The following is a 20,513-nucleotide window of genomic DNA, read 5'->3' as shown; positions in this document are numbered from 1 at the left end:
TTCAATACCCCAACTTTACCACGTGGCAACTGGAGAAAAGAGTCATCAGCTACTTTGTGATGATCTGAGATTTAGGGGTAGGAGGCTTTTTTTTTTTTTTTTGATCCTCCTTTTAAGATCTTCTGTGGGAAGGGACTGTTGATTCCAAAGTACTCGAAAATACTATTACTTAGCAATCGATACAAATTCTGTAATGCATTTTGTTCAGACTCTGATGTTTCACTTGCAAATAATACAGCTTTTCCCCCTTGTTAGCAATCAGTTTCTGCTTTATTCTTTGTATTCTCCAGATCCATTCTGATAGCACATGTCAAACAGGGAAACTCCAAGTCAACTACAAGGAGACATTTTCAATTCATCTTCGTTTTAGCACAGTCTCTCCTGATTCTCCTGGCTTACTGGTACGGGGAGACCTAATATATTCTGCATTTCTTGGAATCTCAGACTTATTTTTCTTCATACCACATTTGATCATGTAGTAGACCCATTGCATCCAGGTTTGCCCTGAAAAGCTACAGAGTGGTCAGTATGCAGGGCTATTTGAAAACCATTAGTAACTGGGTGCTTAAGTTATAGTGATTGTATAACTACCTATCTTTGCTCATCATTGTGGAGCCAAATAAAATATTTAAAATATTCTATATAAAGGCAGATAGGAGGAATAATTTGGGTTGATTTGACTGAGTTTTCCTATTTTATTCCAGTTATTAATAATTTCTCTCTACTTATCCTGTCATCCATGAGCACAGGATTTGCTCCTCATATTTGTCCTCATTACATTTCTCTGTTTGCCACAGTTCTGAGGTGCCTGGGGATACCTGCAAGACTCATTACCAACTATTCTTCTGCCCATGACAACAATGCAAATCTACAGTTGGACTTCTTTCTGGATGACGAAGGGCAAGTGGATGCCAAATTGACAAAAGACTCCATCTGGTGAGTTCTCCTGGCAAATACCTTTAATATGTCAACCATACATGTAGTAAAAAAAAAAAAAAAATGAGAGAGAGAGAAGAAATGTTTGTGGTTTATTTATTTCTCTTTTCATTAAAGACCTTTGCTAGCTTACAGAAAATAGAATGAATGGACTGCTGACAGGCAGGTGAAAGTGAAGTGCTTGTCATATAAAGAGACAAGCCCTAGGGGATCTGTGAGATCACTACTAATAGTACCATTCAGTAGCGCACATTTAACCACACTGAAGGAGACCTGAAATGACTTTGTGCTCCTTAAGGCCAGGCTGGTCCTCAAAATGGAAAGGAGCACTTCCATTGGTCCTGAGCTAGCTACAAAGAGATAACTCAATATTTATGGAAAAGCACCCTTCTTCTTCTGCTTCCACGCAGTTGTCATATTTGTAAGCTCTTTTTTACATTTTTACAAGTCAGTGCCACAAATGGGTACTTTTCCAAATAAATCCAGTTATTTAAATCCAAATTCAGTTGAAAAAGAAACAAGCCAAGCTATCACACAAGTTACTGAAATGCTATCACCAGATTTATAGAAAGAAAACTCCCTGGGAACAAGAAATGGAATCTACATATAATTTTGGAGAAGACAGTCCTCTACCTTTCTCCTCCAACTCTTACTGTCTCTTGTCTGACAGGAGAAGCGTAGCACATATTGATTATATGCTCTGTTCAGTAAAAATTATGTGAGGGTTATTGGGCTTCAAGCCTTTCCTCCTCAGAGTGAAGCAGTGAATGTGACCTCTGTATATATTGCTATATTCAGGAGATACTTGTCCTATTCAGTGTTAATATACTTGATTTGTGTCAATGATATCTTCACCTCATCATCAGCATAGCTGCTCATCAGCTTGTTTCATTAGCAACTTAATCCCTGGAAGTCTTTATATTAAAACTGTAATAAATCCATTCTGTGGTGGATGAAATGACTGAACCTGTTGCTGTAACTAAGTAATTTCCATAATCTGCTACCAAAATGCAATCTAAGGTTCATTTACATCTGTAGCCTATATCACACCGTCACTGGAAGAGACCTCTGAAAGTCATCTCGTCCAGTACTCTGCTCAAAGCAAGTTCTGCTAGAGCAGTTTGCTTAGGTCTGTTTCCACCTGGGTTTTGAAAACCTGCAAGGATGGACACTCCACAAGCTCCCTGGGCAACTGGTGCCAGTGTTCAGATACTCACAGTAAAAATGTTTCCGTATGTTCAGACAAAATTTCCTGTGCATTACCTCTTGTCTTGTCTTTGGGGCCACCGAGAAGAGTCTGGTTTTGTCTTCCCCTCAAGCACCCTCTCTTTCTAATCAGTTACTTACACTTGATTAGAGCCATATTATACCTGATTAGAAGGTCCGACTACCACTGAAACTTTACATCTCCAGGCCAAACAGTCCCAGCCCTCTCAGCCTCTTCTGATGTACAACCTCTGGTGTATCAGCTATTCCTCTCAGTTTTCTGTATCTGCAAACTTGCTGAAGGTGCAGCCGGTCACATAATCCAGGCCATTAATGAAGATGTTGAACAGTATTGGACCCAGCATTGACCCTAGTCACACAGCTAGTGACTAGCCCCAGGCGGATTTCATGCCACTGATCACAACCCTCTGAACCCAGCAGTTTTCAGTACACCTCATTGTCCACTTACCTACTCTATACTTCAGTAGTTTGTCTATGAGGATGTTACAGAAAACAGTGCTAAAGACAAAACAGACAAACAAAAAATAACCAACAACTGTTTCTTGGCCTCCCCTTGCCCATTCAGTCATTTTATCACAGAAGGTGATCAGGTTGGTCAGACATGGCTTCCCCTTTGTAAATCCATGCTGACGACTGCCAGGCATCATGTCCTTAGTATTTCTGAAAACATTTTCCAGAAGAATTTGCTCTATCACCTTCCCAGGGATCAAGGGGTTCATAAATCTGTAGTTCCCTGGATGCTGCTGCTTCTCTTTCTTGAAGAGTGCTGTTTGCTTTCTTAAGGTCCTCAGGAACCAATCCAATCACCAAGACCTTTCAAAGGCAAATATGAGTGGCCTCACAGTGCCATCAGCCAGCTCCCTCAGAACTTGTGGGTTCATCCCATCAGGTCAATTGGACTTGTGTGTATCCACAGAATTTGTCTGAATATTCCCTAACTTGATTCTTTGCTTTTTGTAGTGAGGGTGATATAGCAGTGGAACAGATTGCCCAGAGAGACTGTGGAGTTTACTTCTCTGGAGATATTCAAGACCTGCCTGAATCTTGAATATTCAAGATCCTGTGCAATATGCTTTAGGTGACCCTGCTTGAGCAGGGAGGGTGGACTAGTTGATCTCCAGAGGTCCCTTCCAACCTTAACCATTCTGTGATCCTCCTCAACGGGTGGTAGAGTATCATTGCACCAGACCTTCCACAGTGGGCTCAGATGCCTGTTATTCCTGAAGGTAAATCTTAGCAGTAACTAAGACAAAAAATACATTGAGTACTTTGACTTTTCTTAGTCCACTGTCACCAGGGCTGCTACCTCATTCAACAGTGGACCCATGTTTTCTGTAGTCTTCCTTTTGTTACCAATATACTTGCCTTTCTTGTTGCCCTTCACATCTGTTTGATTTGATATACTCTGATTTGTGTTTTGTCATTCCTAAACTTATCTCTGCATGCTCAGACAGCGTTTCTATGTTACTTTTGGGTAACTTGTCCCTGATTCCACTCATGCACTCTCTTTTTATGTTTAAGTTTAGTTCAGACCACCTCGCAGGCCTCATGCCACTTTTGGTTGATTTCCTGCACATGGGGGTGGACCATTCTTAAGCTTGGAAGAGGTGATCCTTGAAAACCAATGAGCTCTCCAGGACCCTTCTTCCATTCAGGACTGCCTCCCATGGAATTCTTCCAAGCAGGACCCTAAACAGGCCAAAACCTGCTCTCTTGAAGTCCAGGGTTGTGGTCCTACTGTCTGACTTGTTCGTTCCTCTCAGGATCCTTAGGGGTTCCCAGTCTGCTAAGCTCCATCTGATCTGTGTGGCAGCAGGACCTCAGTATTTCTCATGCGGCTAGTCCTCCTATGGCTCACAGAACTGTAAAGGAACAGTCAATCATCTGAAATCACCTCTACCTAAAAATGATGTGAAGCAAGATCCAACGACTGGATGCTTCACCGTTCAGACTGTGTATACCCAGTAATGGATCACTGCCATGCTTCAGACTTTCACTATCTTACCTCCTCTTCTTCTCCCCTTCTCCTAACCTGATTCATGAAACAACTCTCACCCACTTTTGACATTTCCTTGTACTTTCCTACCTCTCCTTTTCCTAGCTCTTTTCCAAGGCTTCTGAATTCAGTCCTGTATTTTTCCATTCTTTCGGGGCAGGGACAGATCATTCAAAGTCATCCTTGTTCCACTGAAACCCATATGCAACCTCACACCAGCATTTTGTCCTCCCATCCTCCATTTGCCTTTTTTTTTTTTTCTGTGATTACTTTTTGAACTGCCTTGTTCATTCCTTTTTATCCTCATGATGCATTTATTAGTACATGGTGCACATAACCCTTTGGGCATAATTTAATATATTACATACCTCTTTTCATTTCTCCTTTGTGTCCTTTCTCTTCATTACTCTGTAACACTCCATGGTTGCCCACATGCAGACTCTTATATGGCTCATGTCTTAACCTTGGTTTTATTCTTAATGTCTCTTTTACATTTTTTTATATTATTTTTAAGAGGACAAGGTCAAGGGATTCATAATGATTTTTTTAATGGATTTCTCACTTTTATTTATAATCTCTTGCAAACTAGAAACAAAGCTCCTTTTCTTTATTAATATATCATTTCTATTGCCTTGTACTGCTGATGCTGATCTGTCTTCAGGTTTTAAATAACCTCAGACTTCAGGAGCACTTGGAGCCAGAATTTTCAGTCCAATCCATCTCTGAGTGTGGGGCTCCCTCTGAATGCTATCTGACATTTATTTATTTTTATTAAAGAGCATTTTTTTCCCTCGGGATAAGAAAGAACAACAACAAAACACAAATACAGAATTACACAGACTTTGCAAAAAGTTATTTTTATAAAGCTGGCCGGATTTGGGCCCATCAGTACTGCCTCTGTCCCCTTACTTTGTTCTCCTTGTCTTTCTTAATGATGATAGAAAGACACTTAAAGAATCTTTCTCTTGGATGGAAATCAAGACTCACTCCTATTGTGATGTTCAAGCAGACCAACATCAGTACCTCAGCAGAAACTTGCATGAAGTCACCCAGGCCCATGTGTATTCACCCATGTCCTGTGGAGAGAGCCTTTCTGAGACCTCTGCTTTCCCATTCATTTCCAACTCACTTTTCTCTCAATGTCTATCTCAATCCCAATGCCCAAGCTTATTAGCTGATGAAAGGGCAGCAACTGTTTCCAGCATGTGGCTGCCTCATAAGCAATACCAAGTACCCTTCTTAAATTGTCTTGCAGGCATAAAACCCACCCGGTCATCTTTTATTAATTTCCCCATTGCTTTGTTTAGTCTATTCGTAATTATCTCTGTAAATATTTAATGGTCACTACATTGATCTGTATAGCCATTCTTGTTTTCTTTAATGTCTCAGGATTGCTGTAGAGTACAAGAACTACAGGTTCAGTTTAACAAATTATGGTTTCAGAACCAGATCCTCAGCTGTGCTCATTTCTACCAAAGTGAATTTTCTGCTACATTTTGGAGGGGGAAATATTCCCCTCATCCTCCTTTCTGTAATGTTTGTGCTTTACAAACAATGCATTTCTGTCCATTCACATTCAATATCCTGATGTGTATTATTTGCGTGGCAGCAGACCTAGAAGGATTGCTGTCCTGTTGCACTCAACACTACATCAATAGAAACCAGTGAGAAAAAGGCCCTATCCCCTAGGGAGAATATAGAAAGATAAGATACTGCATTATCTAATTACAGAATTGAAGCAGAGTTACTTTTTTTCCACAGTGTTATTCCCCCCATCTCCCCTACCCGGCACCTTGATTATATCATCTTTCCCTCCTGCCTGCTCTTCAGGTTGTTCTTTTGTAGAACATAAAGCCAGTGATACATCTAAGTTTGATTCAAAGTGAACCAGTGAGTGCTTCAGGGCAGGAATTGTCTCTCACATGCTGGCGTAACAGCTTTCAAAAACCCACCTACCATAAAGTGCATCCCCATCCCTCAGCTAAGCTCCGTGAGCATGATTCAGCATTGACTACTCTCAGCAGCATCAAAAATTCTCTGAGTGTGCGTCATTTTCCTTGAATAATTCCTTTTTCTGTAGTGGTGCTTCATTAACTCTCCTAACTGACAAGTTTTACCCTGATCCAAGCTTTCATTTCCACTTTGAAAAGTCTTGTTAGACAAGCTTCAGATCCTTCTGACTCTGCTTTGTGGCTGGTTTTCACCTATTATTAATGAAATGGTCAGAGATTAACAATCCCCATTTCTGTTGCTAATATCATTGCATGTACTAGGGGCTGTATCAGCAGCTACACAGGTGTAACTTTATTCATGTCTGCTGTCAGATGTGTATAATTTGCAAGCAAAACTGCCCCTTTCTCTACTTCTTCCTTCTCTTCTTTTTTTCCTGCAGTAATGAAATTAAAACACTTTGCTGGCTTTACTGCAAGACCCTCTTTGTACATTGCTTTTCTTCTTTGCCTGTGCTCTCCCTTGAGCATGGGTAACATTGCAGGAAGAGAGTGACAAGTTTTGTCTTGTCCATTTATCTTTGAAACATTCTGGGCAGACTGGGATGATGCTGTCATGTGTTTTTTAGTTTGGTGAGCATCCTATCAAATTAGGGCATTTATAGACTGAGTGCATAGATTAATCACTCTGATAAATACACCTTCCAGCAGTACTGTCTTGGTCTCTAAAGGCTTTTTGAACACCTGGTGCATGATTGTAAGAGGTGGGTGTTACGGAAAGCGGTGCATTCTAGATTTGCCCTCTTTCATTGGTGTGAAAGACTGGGAAGGCCTTATAAGAAATCCACAATGAGTATGGTCTTATAAGCCTGTGTGAGGTCTTTTTCTCAAACAACATGGAAACCAGTTGAGCATGTTTGTTATCAACCATGAAAACAAAGTTACACACTATACTGTTGAGTTGATCCTGAAATCTCTTCAGTGAAGGTACCAAAGCTTCAGTCTTAACTAGGTGTAAAGCAGAACAAGCTTCAACGGCTTGAAGAAGATTCAAAGCTTGATTTGGAGAGCAGGTTGAAGTGGAGGTAGCCTCCACAGATAGGAAAGATTATAGCCATCTCACAGCTCCATTTTTAGGGACATCTGGCTGGAAAGAGATTGTAGTGTGTATAATTCTTCATATACCCCAACAATCTCCAAGCACTAGAATCTTTTCTCAGAGATATATGCATTCAGCACACAATAGAAGAATAAAAAGTCATCTTAAACTTAAGATTTTATAACAAAGGATTTTCATGTTTTAACTGAGAGATCTCAAACTGTTAGACTTCAAAATATATTCTTTAAAAAGAGCAGACTTTTTCACATCTAAATTGGCCTGTGTTGCTATTGAAGCAATGGCAGATCATAAAGACTCAGGTTTATTTTGGTGTTTATGCTTCTTTCCAAGAATTTAATATTTTGGTCTCATCTCTTATAAGGAACTATCATTGCTGGAATGAAGCTTGGATGACCAGACCTGATCTTCCTGTTGGTTTTGGAGGATGGCAGGCTGTTGATGGGACACCCCAAGAAACCAGTGATGGTAATATTGCTTGAAGTCCTCCTTAGCACTCTTTCCAACACTTGGGTTCTTTGTGGCAAATGATGAGGTGACAATAGCTGACCCAGTGCCAGCATGTTGCCTGTGACAAACTTTTAACCAGATAACCACACTCAACTTCACTCAGGGTTTTCTCCTGAACTGTTTTGAGCTCTAAAATAGATCTGTCCTTATTGCAACACTGCTCATGACACACGTGCACAAAATCTTGCATGAGAAGGGTCCTGCTTCGTACAGAAGAGATGTAGTTCCATTGCTGAAAGATGGCTTTCAAATTTTTAGAGAACCTATACAGGAGCCTGATCAAATGAGTTCTCTTTCATTTATGTATCAGCCAGTTTCTGCATCCCATGTTAAACTGCCTGAGCAGGCTGTGGGCAGGAGAGAAAAAGTGAAAAGCCACTGCTGTTTCTTCCCAGTCTTTAATTTTCCAGTTCTTGAAAGACATCTTTAGCAGATTTGAAGTGAGATCTTTCTCAGTCTATAGATTAACTGATCTCTCCCAAAATTATCTGCTATAACCAAAACCAGCTTTAGCTTCATTTCAAGTACTTGAGACTTACAGTGGACTTCATTATGTCACTAAGGTACCAAGTCATTATATAGTTTCAGACTTAAGTCTGTGTTGTTTAGAGGGCTGGCAACAGAAATGAAGCTTTTCACTTCTTGGTCAGGAATTCCAGTAAACTATTGAAAGTGTTCACCAAAACCCAAGGATTCTTTTTCTTTGAGAAAGTATAATATTTTTACTTTTTTTTTAATTATAAAAATAACTTTCACTTTATCTTTCTTCCCCCCCCCACAGGTATGTACAGGTGTGGCCCAGCTTCAGTTCAAGCCATTAAACATGGTCACGTTTGCTTCCAATTTGATGCTCCTTTTGTCTTTGCTGAGGTACATACTTGAAAAAATTTAGTTCATTGAGTGGTATCAGTGGGACAATAGGTGAGACAGAAGATAGGGCTCCACTGCAATTTGTGGATTGAGAAGTTATTTGATATATGCACCAAGTTTAAAACAAATCTCATAATTATATTTTTACATGTAGGCCAGTAGGTGTGATATGGCTCTAATGAATGACAGAGATTTCTCTAATCTCTGCTCACCAATGTAGTAAGCAGAAAAAGCTGTTCTAGTCAAATTTCAGGCTGTAGTCTTCTATCCTTCCCAGATTCCAGATATGCTGGGAAATGAGTCACTAGCTCTAGATACTCATCTTCATCCCTTGTGAGTTGTGACCTCCTTCTCCGGCTTGCCAGCAAACCTGGTTATGTTAAGGCTTCCTTGCTTATTTCAGTCAAAATGTGGTGACTTTAAAGAGGTCCTTGTTCACCACTTTCCTTTTGGCTGCAGCATGTCAGGGAGTGGTCACATGGGCAGTTTGGTAGATCTGAGAAGGGTATATTTCCATGAACAGTGAGAGAGCCTGACCTGGTGTTTTAACCTCTTGCACCACCAGAGCTGGTGTGCCCAGAACTGCAACAGATGTAGAGCAAGTCTCTCTCTAACTGAATTGTATATAGTTTTGGACAGAAGAGAGTAAGGATATTTTATCTATGAACTGTTCCTCTCTGGCATAAACTTTTTGATGTAAGGAATATGTAATCATGATCCCCAAGTCCAAATGCTATCTCTGCAGCCTACTCAGGTTTACAAAGGCTATTGTTCTGGAGTTGCAAAAACTAAAATGCATCTAGTCATCATTGTAGCATATGTCTATTTTTAAACATGGGATTTCAGTGTGAATAATTAGTGGGACTTCAAGCTGATATTTCATTGTTTTGGTGGGAGTTAGAATGGCTTCCCTTGCTTTCTATACTTCCATGCATCTCAATCCTGTTTGGTTTAATTTTATAGGTGAATAGTGATGTTGTTTACTCAAGAAGGGAAAAAAATGGAGCCCAAATTATAGAAAAAATTGACACGACCCATATTGGGAAGTTGATTGTGACCAAAGGAGTCGGGAGTGATGAAATGGTAGAGATTACTGAAGAGTACAAGTTCCAAGAAGGTAACCTGAAATGGGGTGGGACCATACCAACAAAGATTTACCTCAATCAGATCTTGAACTGTAAATTTACAGACCTCTGGCACTGAGGTTGCTGCATGGAAAGCTGCTGACTTGCCCTCTGGAACTCTTTTTTTTTTTCTAGCTCCACCCCAGCAACACTGCAGATGCCTTGATAAGAGCACAAACTTTGTTTGCTAGTCAGAAATGCTTCAGGCTGAGTAAGCTATAGTGAAAACAAAGGGCAATCATGAAGTAGCTTGAGCATACAAAACAATTCAAGGCTTTCTGCACAGCTGTTTAGACATTTCTTTCTCAGGCTTGAGACAAAAAAGGTCAGATGTTTGCATGGAGTAAATCAGTGTAGTTCCATTATTATCAATTAAGCTACATCAGTTTCTTGGATATAGCTTGAATCTTTAAGACCCATCTCGCTTGGAAGTTGTGAAGTTCTCCTAATACTAACTTTACCACAAGAACATTCACTGTCCTCATCCATTCATTACAACTACCAAAAGTTGTGGAAAATGAATCCTTGTGAGTGGACTAATGCACTACTCCTGCTTCTCTTCTTAATTTTTTTTTGTTTGTTTTTTGTTTCTAGGCTCGGAGGAGGAAAGACTGGCTTTGGAGACCGCTGTTATGTATGGTGTTAAAAAGCAAAGTACCCAAGATGCCATGTATCAGCCGCAGAAGGATGTTGAGATGGACTTCCAAGTGCAAAAGGCAGTCCTTGGCAGTGACTTTAAAGTCACTATAACATTCAGGAACAAGAGCCGCAACTTCTACACTGCTACTACATACCTTTCAGGCAACATAGTGTTTTATACAGGAGTCACAAAGAATGAATTCAAGAAACATTCTTTCAGTGTGAAACTGGAACCCCTTATGTGTAAGACTCACATAGTTGTTTTCAAATCTGCTAGCTCTATTCATCTATGTCACTGTCACCAGTGTCTCTCTGTCCATGGATAGAACCAATTCTAGTAGCTAGGGGTAGGATATACCATCGGGTATCAGGAAGCCCTGCTTCCAGCTCTGGCCCTGACAGCAGGGTCATTTAGAGATGAGGCTGTTTTCTTCAGGCTGTTGCTCCTTGCATAATGCTCTCCTATACTGAGCTGCATGTCTGAGTTGTTCCAAGTGTCCATCTGGCTTTGGAGGACAGGGTCATTCAGGATTTGTATATTTACAGCAATCTACAATGTGTATCTATAACTAGATTGTGCCACTATACATCACATCAGGGGTATTTGTCAGCTGCACATGCACCCTGAAGTTAGGTGAGTTCTTTCCATATACAGCGTTTGCTTTTCCCAGTGCCCTCTGGACTGTGGCAGGGAGATCTTGCCTCCTTCTTCTCATGAGAAAAACAGTTCCTGGCAGCCTGGCTCACATGGCTTAGGGCAGGAGTTTGCACTGCTTAAAGTAGGAAAGAGGGATATTTTTTTTTATTTTGGATGTAACCAACCTATTTCATGGCAGCCATGGCAGCCCCATTTGGAAAACAGTAAGTGCTGAGGATCTGCTGTTCTCCAGAACTATGGAGCAGGCTGGTTTCAGAGCCCTGGCTTCTCCAGCAGCAAGTGATTGCCAATCTCTTGTTCTTCTGACAGGCCTGTGCTATTGGGTCAGTGCCTCCAGCTCAGCAAAATTAATAAAAGCATGCCCTTAAGCAAGCTAATTGAGAGGCTTAGAATCCTCCACTTGAGTTCCCTATTGAGAAAGTCAAGAGCAACAATTTTGCCTTCTTGATGCTGCTACTGGGCAAAAGCGATCTCTGCTGAGCACACCAGGAGTAGCAGAACATTAGGAGCCCATAGGGTGGTCCACCTGGTCTGGATCTGGTGCTGGATCACAGCATCTCTGGCTGACCTCTGAGCTTCCTCACCTGTCCTGTCTATCTGTCCCAGCTCAGGAGGCTCTGTGAGTCCTCTCGCCTCAGAGAGGCCCAGTTTCATCTCAGTGAGAAGCCTCTGAGGAATCACGGTTCCCCATTTTGCCCCTCTGCTTTCTTCCTCACTTTAAGTGTTTTCTAAAATTGCACATTTTGATTTGGAGTTGATTAATCTCCATAAGCTAGATGTCCATTTATAGGGATCTGCAGGTGAAGATAAAAATTCCACCTCTAGTCTACCTCAAAGCTCTGACTGCTGCTTGTTTTCAGGTTCTTTGTAACTCCTCCAACTCATTTGCAGATAGTTTGGAAATGGGCTGTCTTTGGGTTGCATTAAGTTGTTCCAACACAGCCTATGAAAACACACTGTGAGGTTTGATATTGACATGCATCAGTTATTAAATATTTGATTTGAAATACTGCAAAACTTTTGGAGACATGATTAAACACAGTAAAAAGATCAATTTTAACTGCTTAGTCTAAATTCTGTACCACGTATATGGTGGGGAGAATTCAGCCATACTGTAGAAGATGTGTAAATACCTACTACACCTTCAGGCCCTGCTTTGTGCTTGGTTCTGGGACTTACACTAAAGTGCTCTTGCACTAAAGGTCTCTGTAAGCTATTACCACCTAAAATACAGCTTCTGTAGTGTGTTGAGGTTCATCTGTCTCCACTGTGCGAGAAGTGAAATGAATAGGTGATATTTTAAGCATCACTGAGCCTCATCATTCATTTTTTCTAAGTAAATGGTTTCTGAAAAGCTTATTGAATCTGTGCTGTAAACTCTAAATTGACCAATAGTGAGTGAACACAGACCAGAGAGATGCACCTAAGAGACCAGGACATGACTTCTGTTTTTATTTTTGTTTTGTATGTATAGAGAAGTGTGTCCCCATCACTGTCTCTGGCCCATGTGACATTTTAAGGTATTAAACCATCTTTCCACCATCTTTCAAAGTGGAAATTAACACATAGCTGAACTACAGTCATCAACTCGCACAGCACTTTGTCCAGCAACAGGACAAAAAAATCCCTCACAAGTTATCTCTGATGGTGGTACATAACACTCGAACATGTATTCTTTTGCATTTGCCTTGAAAAAGGGTGTGAAGGCAGGAGTCATGTCAGAGCAGATGGGCAGTGTGAAGGGAGGCAGTGTGATCATTTGCAGCTGTGTGAGAACAGTCTGTCAAAGGTGTTGCGGTAGGATACCTCCTGAGGCACTCGAGCAGAATTTGTAGGCTTCATTCATGGCACTAAGGGTAAATGTATCTGGAGGTATCAAACTATTACAATATAATAAAGAAGCGTCAAAGGCATTCTTCCAGACTGTGCTACTGAAAGATGAAGCAAACTAAGTTTTCAAACAGGAAGTGAACGCACGATTTTCAGAATAATGATTAAAGAAACTGTGTGGGTTGAAAACACCTTTGAGTATTTGAATAGCTTAAACCTTCCAGTGCCTTCAAAGGTGCTCTCACATCTATTCAGTTATATTTAGTTTTCTCTATTTTTTGAGAGGCTGTAAAGCAGCTTGGTGTTGTGTCTCCCCTGGCTTTCCCAGGTGCAATGAGTGGTACTGGCATCTTACCAACACAGCCAGTGCTAAGGAAATGGAAGTCTATTATTTTTTTTTTCTTTTTTTTTTTTTTCCTGCAATGATTAAATTTAAACAGAAAAATTTCTTTCCTTCCACTGTAAAGTAAATTCCACTTAGATTGTAACTAATTTATTTATTTATTTATACGGATGAAAAATACCTTGCCTCATTTATAATTTACGATTTGTGGCATTATGGGAAATTCTTTTAAAAGAGATACAGAGTGATAGGGAGGGAGGGGGAGTACATCAAGCAAATTTAAGGCTGGCCTGGTAAATCCAGGTCAGGTGGTTACCTAGGGAATATCTTTGAAACCAAATCAAGGAACTGTTTTTGATGTGAGTGGATCAAAACAGTGAAAAGGGGTGAATGTGATTTACCCAACTGAGTTCAATTATCTCAGTGTGTACAGTGTATGTCACAAATACAATACAAATAACATATAACAGTAATAATCATAGTTAACAGATGGGAGATCTTGATATGTTTACTAGGGCTATAATGAATGTTTATAGAGGCAAGAGCTCCAGATCTATATATTCTGCCTGGTCACTTAGTTAGCAGATCTGCTTCTTTGCATCACATTCTCACACCATTGTTGGCCTGGGAATTGCAGTTCAATATGGTTAAAATTAATGATTCCCTGCATCTCAACCATCTAGCCCAGGGGGACTTGTTCCTTCCAATAATTATTGTCAGGGAGCACGAGAGCTCTCTGGAGGGTGTGCTGGCGACAGGAGGCCCTGCTTACTAAATGTTGCAGGCAAGTCCAGTGTAGGACAAAGGTAGTTATCCAGACGTCCTGGAGAGCTAGGTAGTCTCCCAGGTAGTCCACACATCCCTAAATTGCTGCTCTGATGGCATTGCTGATGGCATCTCTCTGCAGGGAAGAGAGGCAGAGAAAGTACAGGAATAAAGTGAAAAAGCAAAAATGTACAAGGACAGCACTCAAAAACTGGTTTAGACCTTTGTGTCCAGCAGCTAATTATTGCCAGTGTTGCTTCTCACTTATTTTGTGGTAGTGGCTGGGAACCTTCCAAAGTGGCCTGGGCCTGTGGTGACAGGCAATGGGCAGAGGCTGTACACAAACCCAGCCGCTGCCTCAGGGAGCAGCCTAATTGCAAAGAGAGGGAACAAGACAGGGAATGGTGAGGTAAAGAAATGAAGGTAGTTTGGGCAAGAGAAGAAAAGTCCTTCTTTGGTGCTGGACCACCTTTCTCTGAGATACTCATGTAACTGCCATGAGAGGAGGAGCAATTAGCCATTAGATTGCTTCAGATGCATTTTTTCTTTTCTTTTTCTTCCATAGCTAGTGCTTTCGATGTTATCATCACATCAAGCGAGTACCTCAGTGACCTGCTGGACCAAGCCTCCTTTCATTTCTTTGTGACAGCACGGATCAACGAAACAGGGAAGATCCTGGCTGCCCAGAAGGCAACGGTCCTGGAAATTCCTTCCCTGCGGATCAAGGTATCTCATGGCTGTGGTGGAGGGGACTGACCACCATGCTGTGCATGGGCTGTTGGTTGGCTTCTGGGGTAGGGGGCTGTGTGTGTGCACATTAGACCTTCAGTTACCAGCTGGAGTGTATGACGGTGTATATGTATGTTAGCCTGAGTAGCCTACATTAAAGACTGAGGCTGACAGCATCACCTATAATAGAGAGCTAAAGTGATCTCAGTGGAGGAAGGAGGGGAAAAAATCTGAGAAAGCTGGAGGAATTCAGAGCGTGGAAGAGAGATTACTCAGTCAAGTCACTCAAGTCTTTGACAACTTCAAAAGTCTGTTATATTTAAAGCAATGCAGCACAGATACCTCTTGCTGAAAAATGAAGGACACTACTGCTAAGAAGAATTTGCTTGGCTTGTGCAAGTTTGTGGAAGCTTCCTCCAAACTTGGATGCATAACACCCTTTAGGATCATACTTTCATGATATTCCTTTCTGCTTCTCTGTGAATGCACTGTTAGTGGAGTTTCAAGTATTTCTGCAGTTGGTGGCATGGTAACTCTGAAATTATAGAAGTGTGGTGATTCTGATAGGACAAGGACCCTGTGTTGTATGGCAAAGACTGCAAAAAGTCTAGCTGAGTTCTCAGTTCATAACTGGGCATCCAAATAAACTGCCTTATTTTCAAAAGTGATGAGCCTTCATCTGCTCTGAATGATGTCATTTGGATCATTTTTTTTTCCTGATAGTAAAAAAAATTAATAATATCAGAACACCTGTTCAGGAAACTTTATATAAATATGAATGCAGATCCCTAAAATTCAATACCTTGAAAGGAATCTAAGTTTATACAGCTTTTGTCTCCCATATATTTATTTGAAACAGTGTTCAGTTTTCCATATAATAATATATGCAGTAATATGAAACAGCAGCCTTCAGCTTTTTAAAGAATGTAGAAAAAAGCTTTTTAAAGAATGTAGGTCAAAACTACAGTGAAGTTTGAAAAAAAAATTGGTTTGTTTCTTGGTCTGCAGAAATGATCTGATCAGATTATTGATATTTTCAAATACAATTTTTCGTTTAACTGAGCATTCCAGAAAGGAGGTAAACAAGATAGATAAATGCTATCTTCAATACCCATCTTCAATAATCAAATGTTAAAAGTAGAGAGTTCTTTCAATTCATTATGTAAACAGAACATCTTATACAGTATCCTCAGTTTCAGTTTCAGAACAGTTTATCCTCCCTGCTTTTATGAAGAAAGGATGCTTAGTATATGCAATAACCATGTCTTCTAGTAAAACTGTGTTTCTTTCTTCTGTGCTTCTTTGTGATGTGTAAATACAATCTGAAATTTTAATAGATGGATTTTTTTAAGCATGCTTATGTGTGCATGTGTGTATACATATGTATTTATATAGGAAACTTTGCTTTACTGCTTTATAAAGAAATATGAGGAAACTATCTTCCTAGGTTTCTTGTCAGATTTTTTCATTGGACATTTTGTCAGATTGGAGTTCTTAATGTGAAAGTAAGGGAGAAGAATGAAAAGCGTATTTCCTCTCATGTCTTCAGATACAGCTTTGATCTTTCTCTGGTGGTCTGAAGAGATTGTCAGAGTTAGCAGCTGAGGAAATTACACCTTATTATAATTTAGCTTGACATTAGGTTACAAAAATAAGCTCGGCAAATACAGGTCATGCTCTCAGTTGCATATATGGGAATTCAGGTTGATTTTGAATCCACCCCATGTATCAGTGATCTTCACATATCTAAATGGGCAATTGAAATAAGGAGAATGTAAGGCCCCTAATGGGTTAGAACTTCTGAATATACCACTTTATTTTTGAAATTCACGTGGCTAAAAGCTATTGAGAGCTTAGCTGTGGGTGTCTCATTTGTTGCTCCAGTCAATATATTGGTATTTGTCATGAGCGATCCCTTAGACCAGAGCCTTTCCAGCTTTTTGCAACTGTGAGACTCTGTAAATATTTGCAGGAGGGCTGCAGACCCCAGGATAGTGCTTTAATTTGATTTCAAAGATACTTCTTTACCTTAGCTACCTTTCTCAAGGCCCTTTAAAGTCTTTCATGGACCAGCTGGGATCTGCCAGCTGTAAGATGAAAACCCCTGCCTGAGCCATGCACTTTCAGGCTGGCAGAGGGCCTGGGGAGGGGCAAGAATAAGGGAGAGAGGCCCTGATCAACCAGCCTCTCCCTCAGTTGAACCCTCAGCTCCAGAACTCTGCAAGCAGATTTGTGTTTTTCCTCTGGAAACAAGAGCCTGCCCCTTGACCTGTCACATGCCTTACAGGGAAATTGCAATGGGTAGAAACACCTGTAGTGGTAGAGCCTATGGGCCCATCCAGTTTTCTTCTAACTAAACTTTCTCTGCCTCATGCTGTTTGGCTACATGTTCCATTCCCCCTCCTTTTTTTCCTTGCAGGTACTGTGTATTTAACCCTACTTATTTCACCATGAGGCATTTTATTATTATCAGCTTGTGGAGCTTTATCCTTCCCTTGTCATGCAGACTCAAGGTGAGATGGTAGCTGATAAAGAAATGTCTGTGATTGTGGAGTTCACTAATCCTCTGAAACAAAGCCTGGAGGACGTCACGCTCCGCCTCGAGGGACCTGGAGTGCTGAAGACGATGAAAAAGGAGTTCAGGTAGGGAAGCAAGCACAACTGGCTGGGAGTTCATCAGGTTCTTACTCATAGGAGACAGCTCACAAGAGACACTTAACTAATGTAGTGCTGAGTAATGCAGACACTCTCCTTACTTTAAAATTCAATACACAGGGGAGCCATAGGTCTCAACAGTCAGAAGGAGTCAAGTTGTCCCTTGTGCAATGGGGGGCAGTGATAACATTTCATCTGATCAGTACCGGTGTTGGAGAGCAGTGTCATGGTTACGGGTAGCTGCTAATGCAGACGGAGTTTACTTTTTCACTGTATTACATAATTTTTAGTGCTTGACAATAGCACCTATGAGCTGCTAACGCAGAAAGAAAGATTTATCCTACACATGAAGTGTTTACTGCCACTCACTCAGTATGCGTAAATCAAGTCCAGTGCAGCATTTCAAATAGGGCTTTTCTTCACTCATGTTAATCATGATTACACAAGATGTTCAGGTACCTCAGATAATCTTTGCAAGCTTATGACAAGACACAAAATGTGTGTTGGATAGAGAGGAGTTTGCTGGGATAGCTGTAGCAGGTCTGCAAGCACTTTTTCCCAAGCCTGAGTAAAAGGAAAGTCTTTCAGCTGCCTTCATTATACACAGTTGCACTTCATGCTGACAAAGGGGTACTCCTATGATGAACAAGTAGTTCTCTATACCCTCTTTCCATTTAAGTTCAGTGTTATAAGCTTCGCATTAGCCAGTTCCAGGATGTATAACTGGGATTGTTGGAAAATTTTGCAGCCAATGCTTATTCTTGGACAGCCGAAGTGATGCTATCTATCATTACCTGTGCTGATGGTCCCCAGGTGTGTGCAAAAGGAGTTTGAAAAATTGCCTGTGCTTCAGCAGCTGCATAATTTGTCAGTATTATCTGCAGCCAGTAGGGGAGGTCTGAGCCTGATGGCACCTGAGCCAGGAATAAAGAGATCAAAACCAGTCTCCAGAGTGGAGCTGGACAGAAAAATGACTGTGGAAGGACATCATATTGTGCTTGCTTTATGCACGTGGTATGTCACAGATGCTGCTGAACATGACTCAGCACGGTCCACCTGAGTTACGCAAGTTGCAGCAGTAGCCCTCATTGCTGCCCAGATGTGCCAACTTCCCCTGTTGTTCTGCATCCTTCTTGTTCCAAAAGATGCAAAAGGGCTGTTCTCACCTTCAAGGATGCAGGAAATGTCAGGTGCATCAAAGGCACAGGAGTTAGGGAGAAACATGACTCATGGAACAGACGTCATTTTCCCTCAAGTCACCGTGTTTTCCCCTTTGCAGTAGTGCCCTTGGCATCATTTAAAATGGAAATGGATCAGCTTAGTCATTTTAAAATCTGTGATTTAACTTCTCTGAGATGAATGAAGGCTGCAGGTTATACACACAGAGGACAGAACAGGGGGCAGTTGTAGTTTATTTAAATAATAATCACATTTGCCTCCATGCATTCAGAGTGATAAATGGCTCCGGTGTGTGATGGCTCAGCATATTACACAGAACCATTCATCACTGAATTCTCTACCAGGAAAATCAGATTAGGGTGGCTTTACTACACTTGCAAAGAGAATTAAACCTGTTCTAGGCTTTTCCCTTCTACTTCTCCCATGTCCATCAGGGACTGTCATATATGGGATGTACCTTTTGCAATTGTTTGTGGGTATGAGACTCTTGACTTCACTGTATTTTTAAAGTAGCTTTTCTATATCATATGGATGACTACGCAAAATAGGGATGTGTGATCCATCTGATACAACTTTATTCTGGGAATTAAGTGGCCTGGGGGCTTCTGTCTTGACTATTTACAAGGACTGTATATGTAGTGATATTTAGCTATCAGCTGGAGACAGATGAAGAACACAGCTTACAGAAAAACCTGTGGCAGCAGCAGTCTCTACATGGGGCATAGTCTTTACATGACAGATGAGAATTAACCAGGCAGTGATGGATATCATTAAAAGGATTTTAGCCAAGAAAGCATTCACAATAGATTGTAAGTCACTTTGAGTGTTTCCACGTATCAGAGCTCAGCTAGTATCAGTATTTGTAGAGAGAAGCAAGTGATTTATAAGTAGGACGGTAGAGAAATGGGAAAAGGTAGGATTTGTTTCCCAGCACAGCTGTTGTCTTCCTGCAGATATATATATGCATATGTATATATATATCTGCAGAGATAATAGCACTGTGAGTCAGAGGCAATAGCACTGCTCCCACTGGGGCACTGAGAAGATGTGGTCTGGAAACCTTCAGCCTTAGAGAATCTGGACCCCAAGTGCTCAGGAAGGTAGACTGAACCTTGCTGCATGGGAAAACTGTATAATACCTTCATCACTTTCTGTACAGATCATCCCTTGCAGATCATTCCCATAAATTCTAAATTAAAAATGGTATTTAACCTTGTGCAGCAATTGAAGTCATTGCTTTATCATGCTATCATTTTAGTGGGCATCTGATAAAGCAGGCCAGCTGAGGGGAACAGAATATATCTCATTAAGAACAGAGATAAAAAGAGGAGAGGCAGTTGCTGGAAGCAGTCTGCACATGCTCACACTAAGAATGTGAGCTTCCTCTGCTTTTTCTTTTCTAAAACTGGGTACATGCCCCAGGGTACCTATGACTGTATATGCAAAATGCCATGTAGTGCCATGTAGAAATACCCGTGCTAACCTCTGAGGAGTTAGAATGCCTCTAATTTAGCAGGGACAGACATGCACTGAAACAAATATACAGGTGGGAGGACCCCAGGCTTGCTCATTTAGAGTTAATAGGTCTCCTTATCTTGTGGCAACTTGTGCTAAGTCTGGGCAGTCCTTTCTGTTCTGATCCTGGCATAGGACATCACATCTAATAGCCAAATCCTACAAGATGAGAATTTGCAACTGTGACTAAAGTTTAGGCTTACTTTACTCTCACTTTATTTAGCTGTTTACAGAGTACCATACCCATGTGAGATGAAAACACTGACTTAATTCGTAATCCTCTACTTAATGTTGAGGAAAAGAACATTCATTTTTATAAATAGCTCCCCACTACACTACCTGTTCCTTTGGTTCCCTTAGAGCAGCTGTATCCTGACATCCCCCAAACATAATAAATCACTATCAGCCTTCGAAATCTTGCACACAAGGTAGTAAAAGCTCTAAGAAAACACAGATACCAACATTCAAGGC

At 40.9% G+C, this 20,513-nt stretch overlaps 1 protein-coding gene across 4 annotated transcripts in view; it reads left to right on the top strand.

Moving 5' to 3' along the window:
- The window catches only part of F13A1 (coagulation factor XIII A chain), a 102,357-nt gene that overhangs the window by 78,913 nt on the left and 2,931 nt on the right, over window positions 1-20,513 (top strand). For all 4 annotated transcript variants that reach the window (XM_083826173.1, XM_083826172.1, XM_083826174.1 and 1 more), the window contains 7 exons: window positions 798-936; window positions 7,590-7,693; window positions 8,517-8,605; window positions 9,569-9,722; window positions 10,324-10,611; window positions 14,530-14,690; window positions 17,200-17,336. In XM_083826173.1, the coding sequence (XP_083682299.1) occupies window positions 798-936; window positions 7,590-7,693; window positions 8,517-8,605; window positions 9,569-9,722; window positions 10,324-10,611; window positions 14,530-14,690; window positions 17,200-17,336 (1,072 nt within the window). The remainder of the gene's footprint in view (window positions 1-797; window positions 937-7,589; window positions 7,694-8,516; window positions 8,606-9,568; window positions 9,723-10,323; window positions 10,612-14,529; window positions 14,691-17,199; window positions 17,337-20,513) is intronic.

The sequence above is a fragment of the Anser anser genome, assembly GCF_964211835.1.
Source record: "Anser anser genome assembly, chromosome: 2".
Classification (NCBI taxonomy): domain Eukaryota; kingdom Metazoa; phylum Chordata; class Aves; order Anseriformes; family Anatidae; genus Anser; species Anser anser.
Note: the sequence above shows the minus strand (reverse complement) of the source record. Positions and strands in the feature narration are given on the sequence as shown.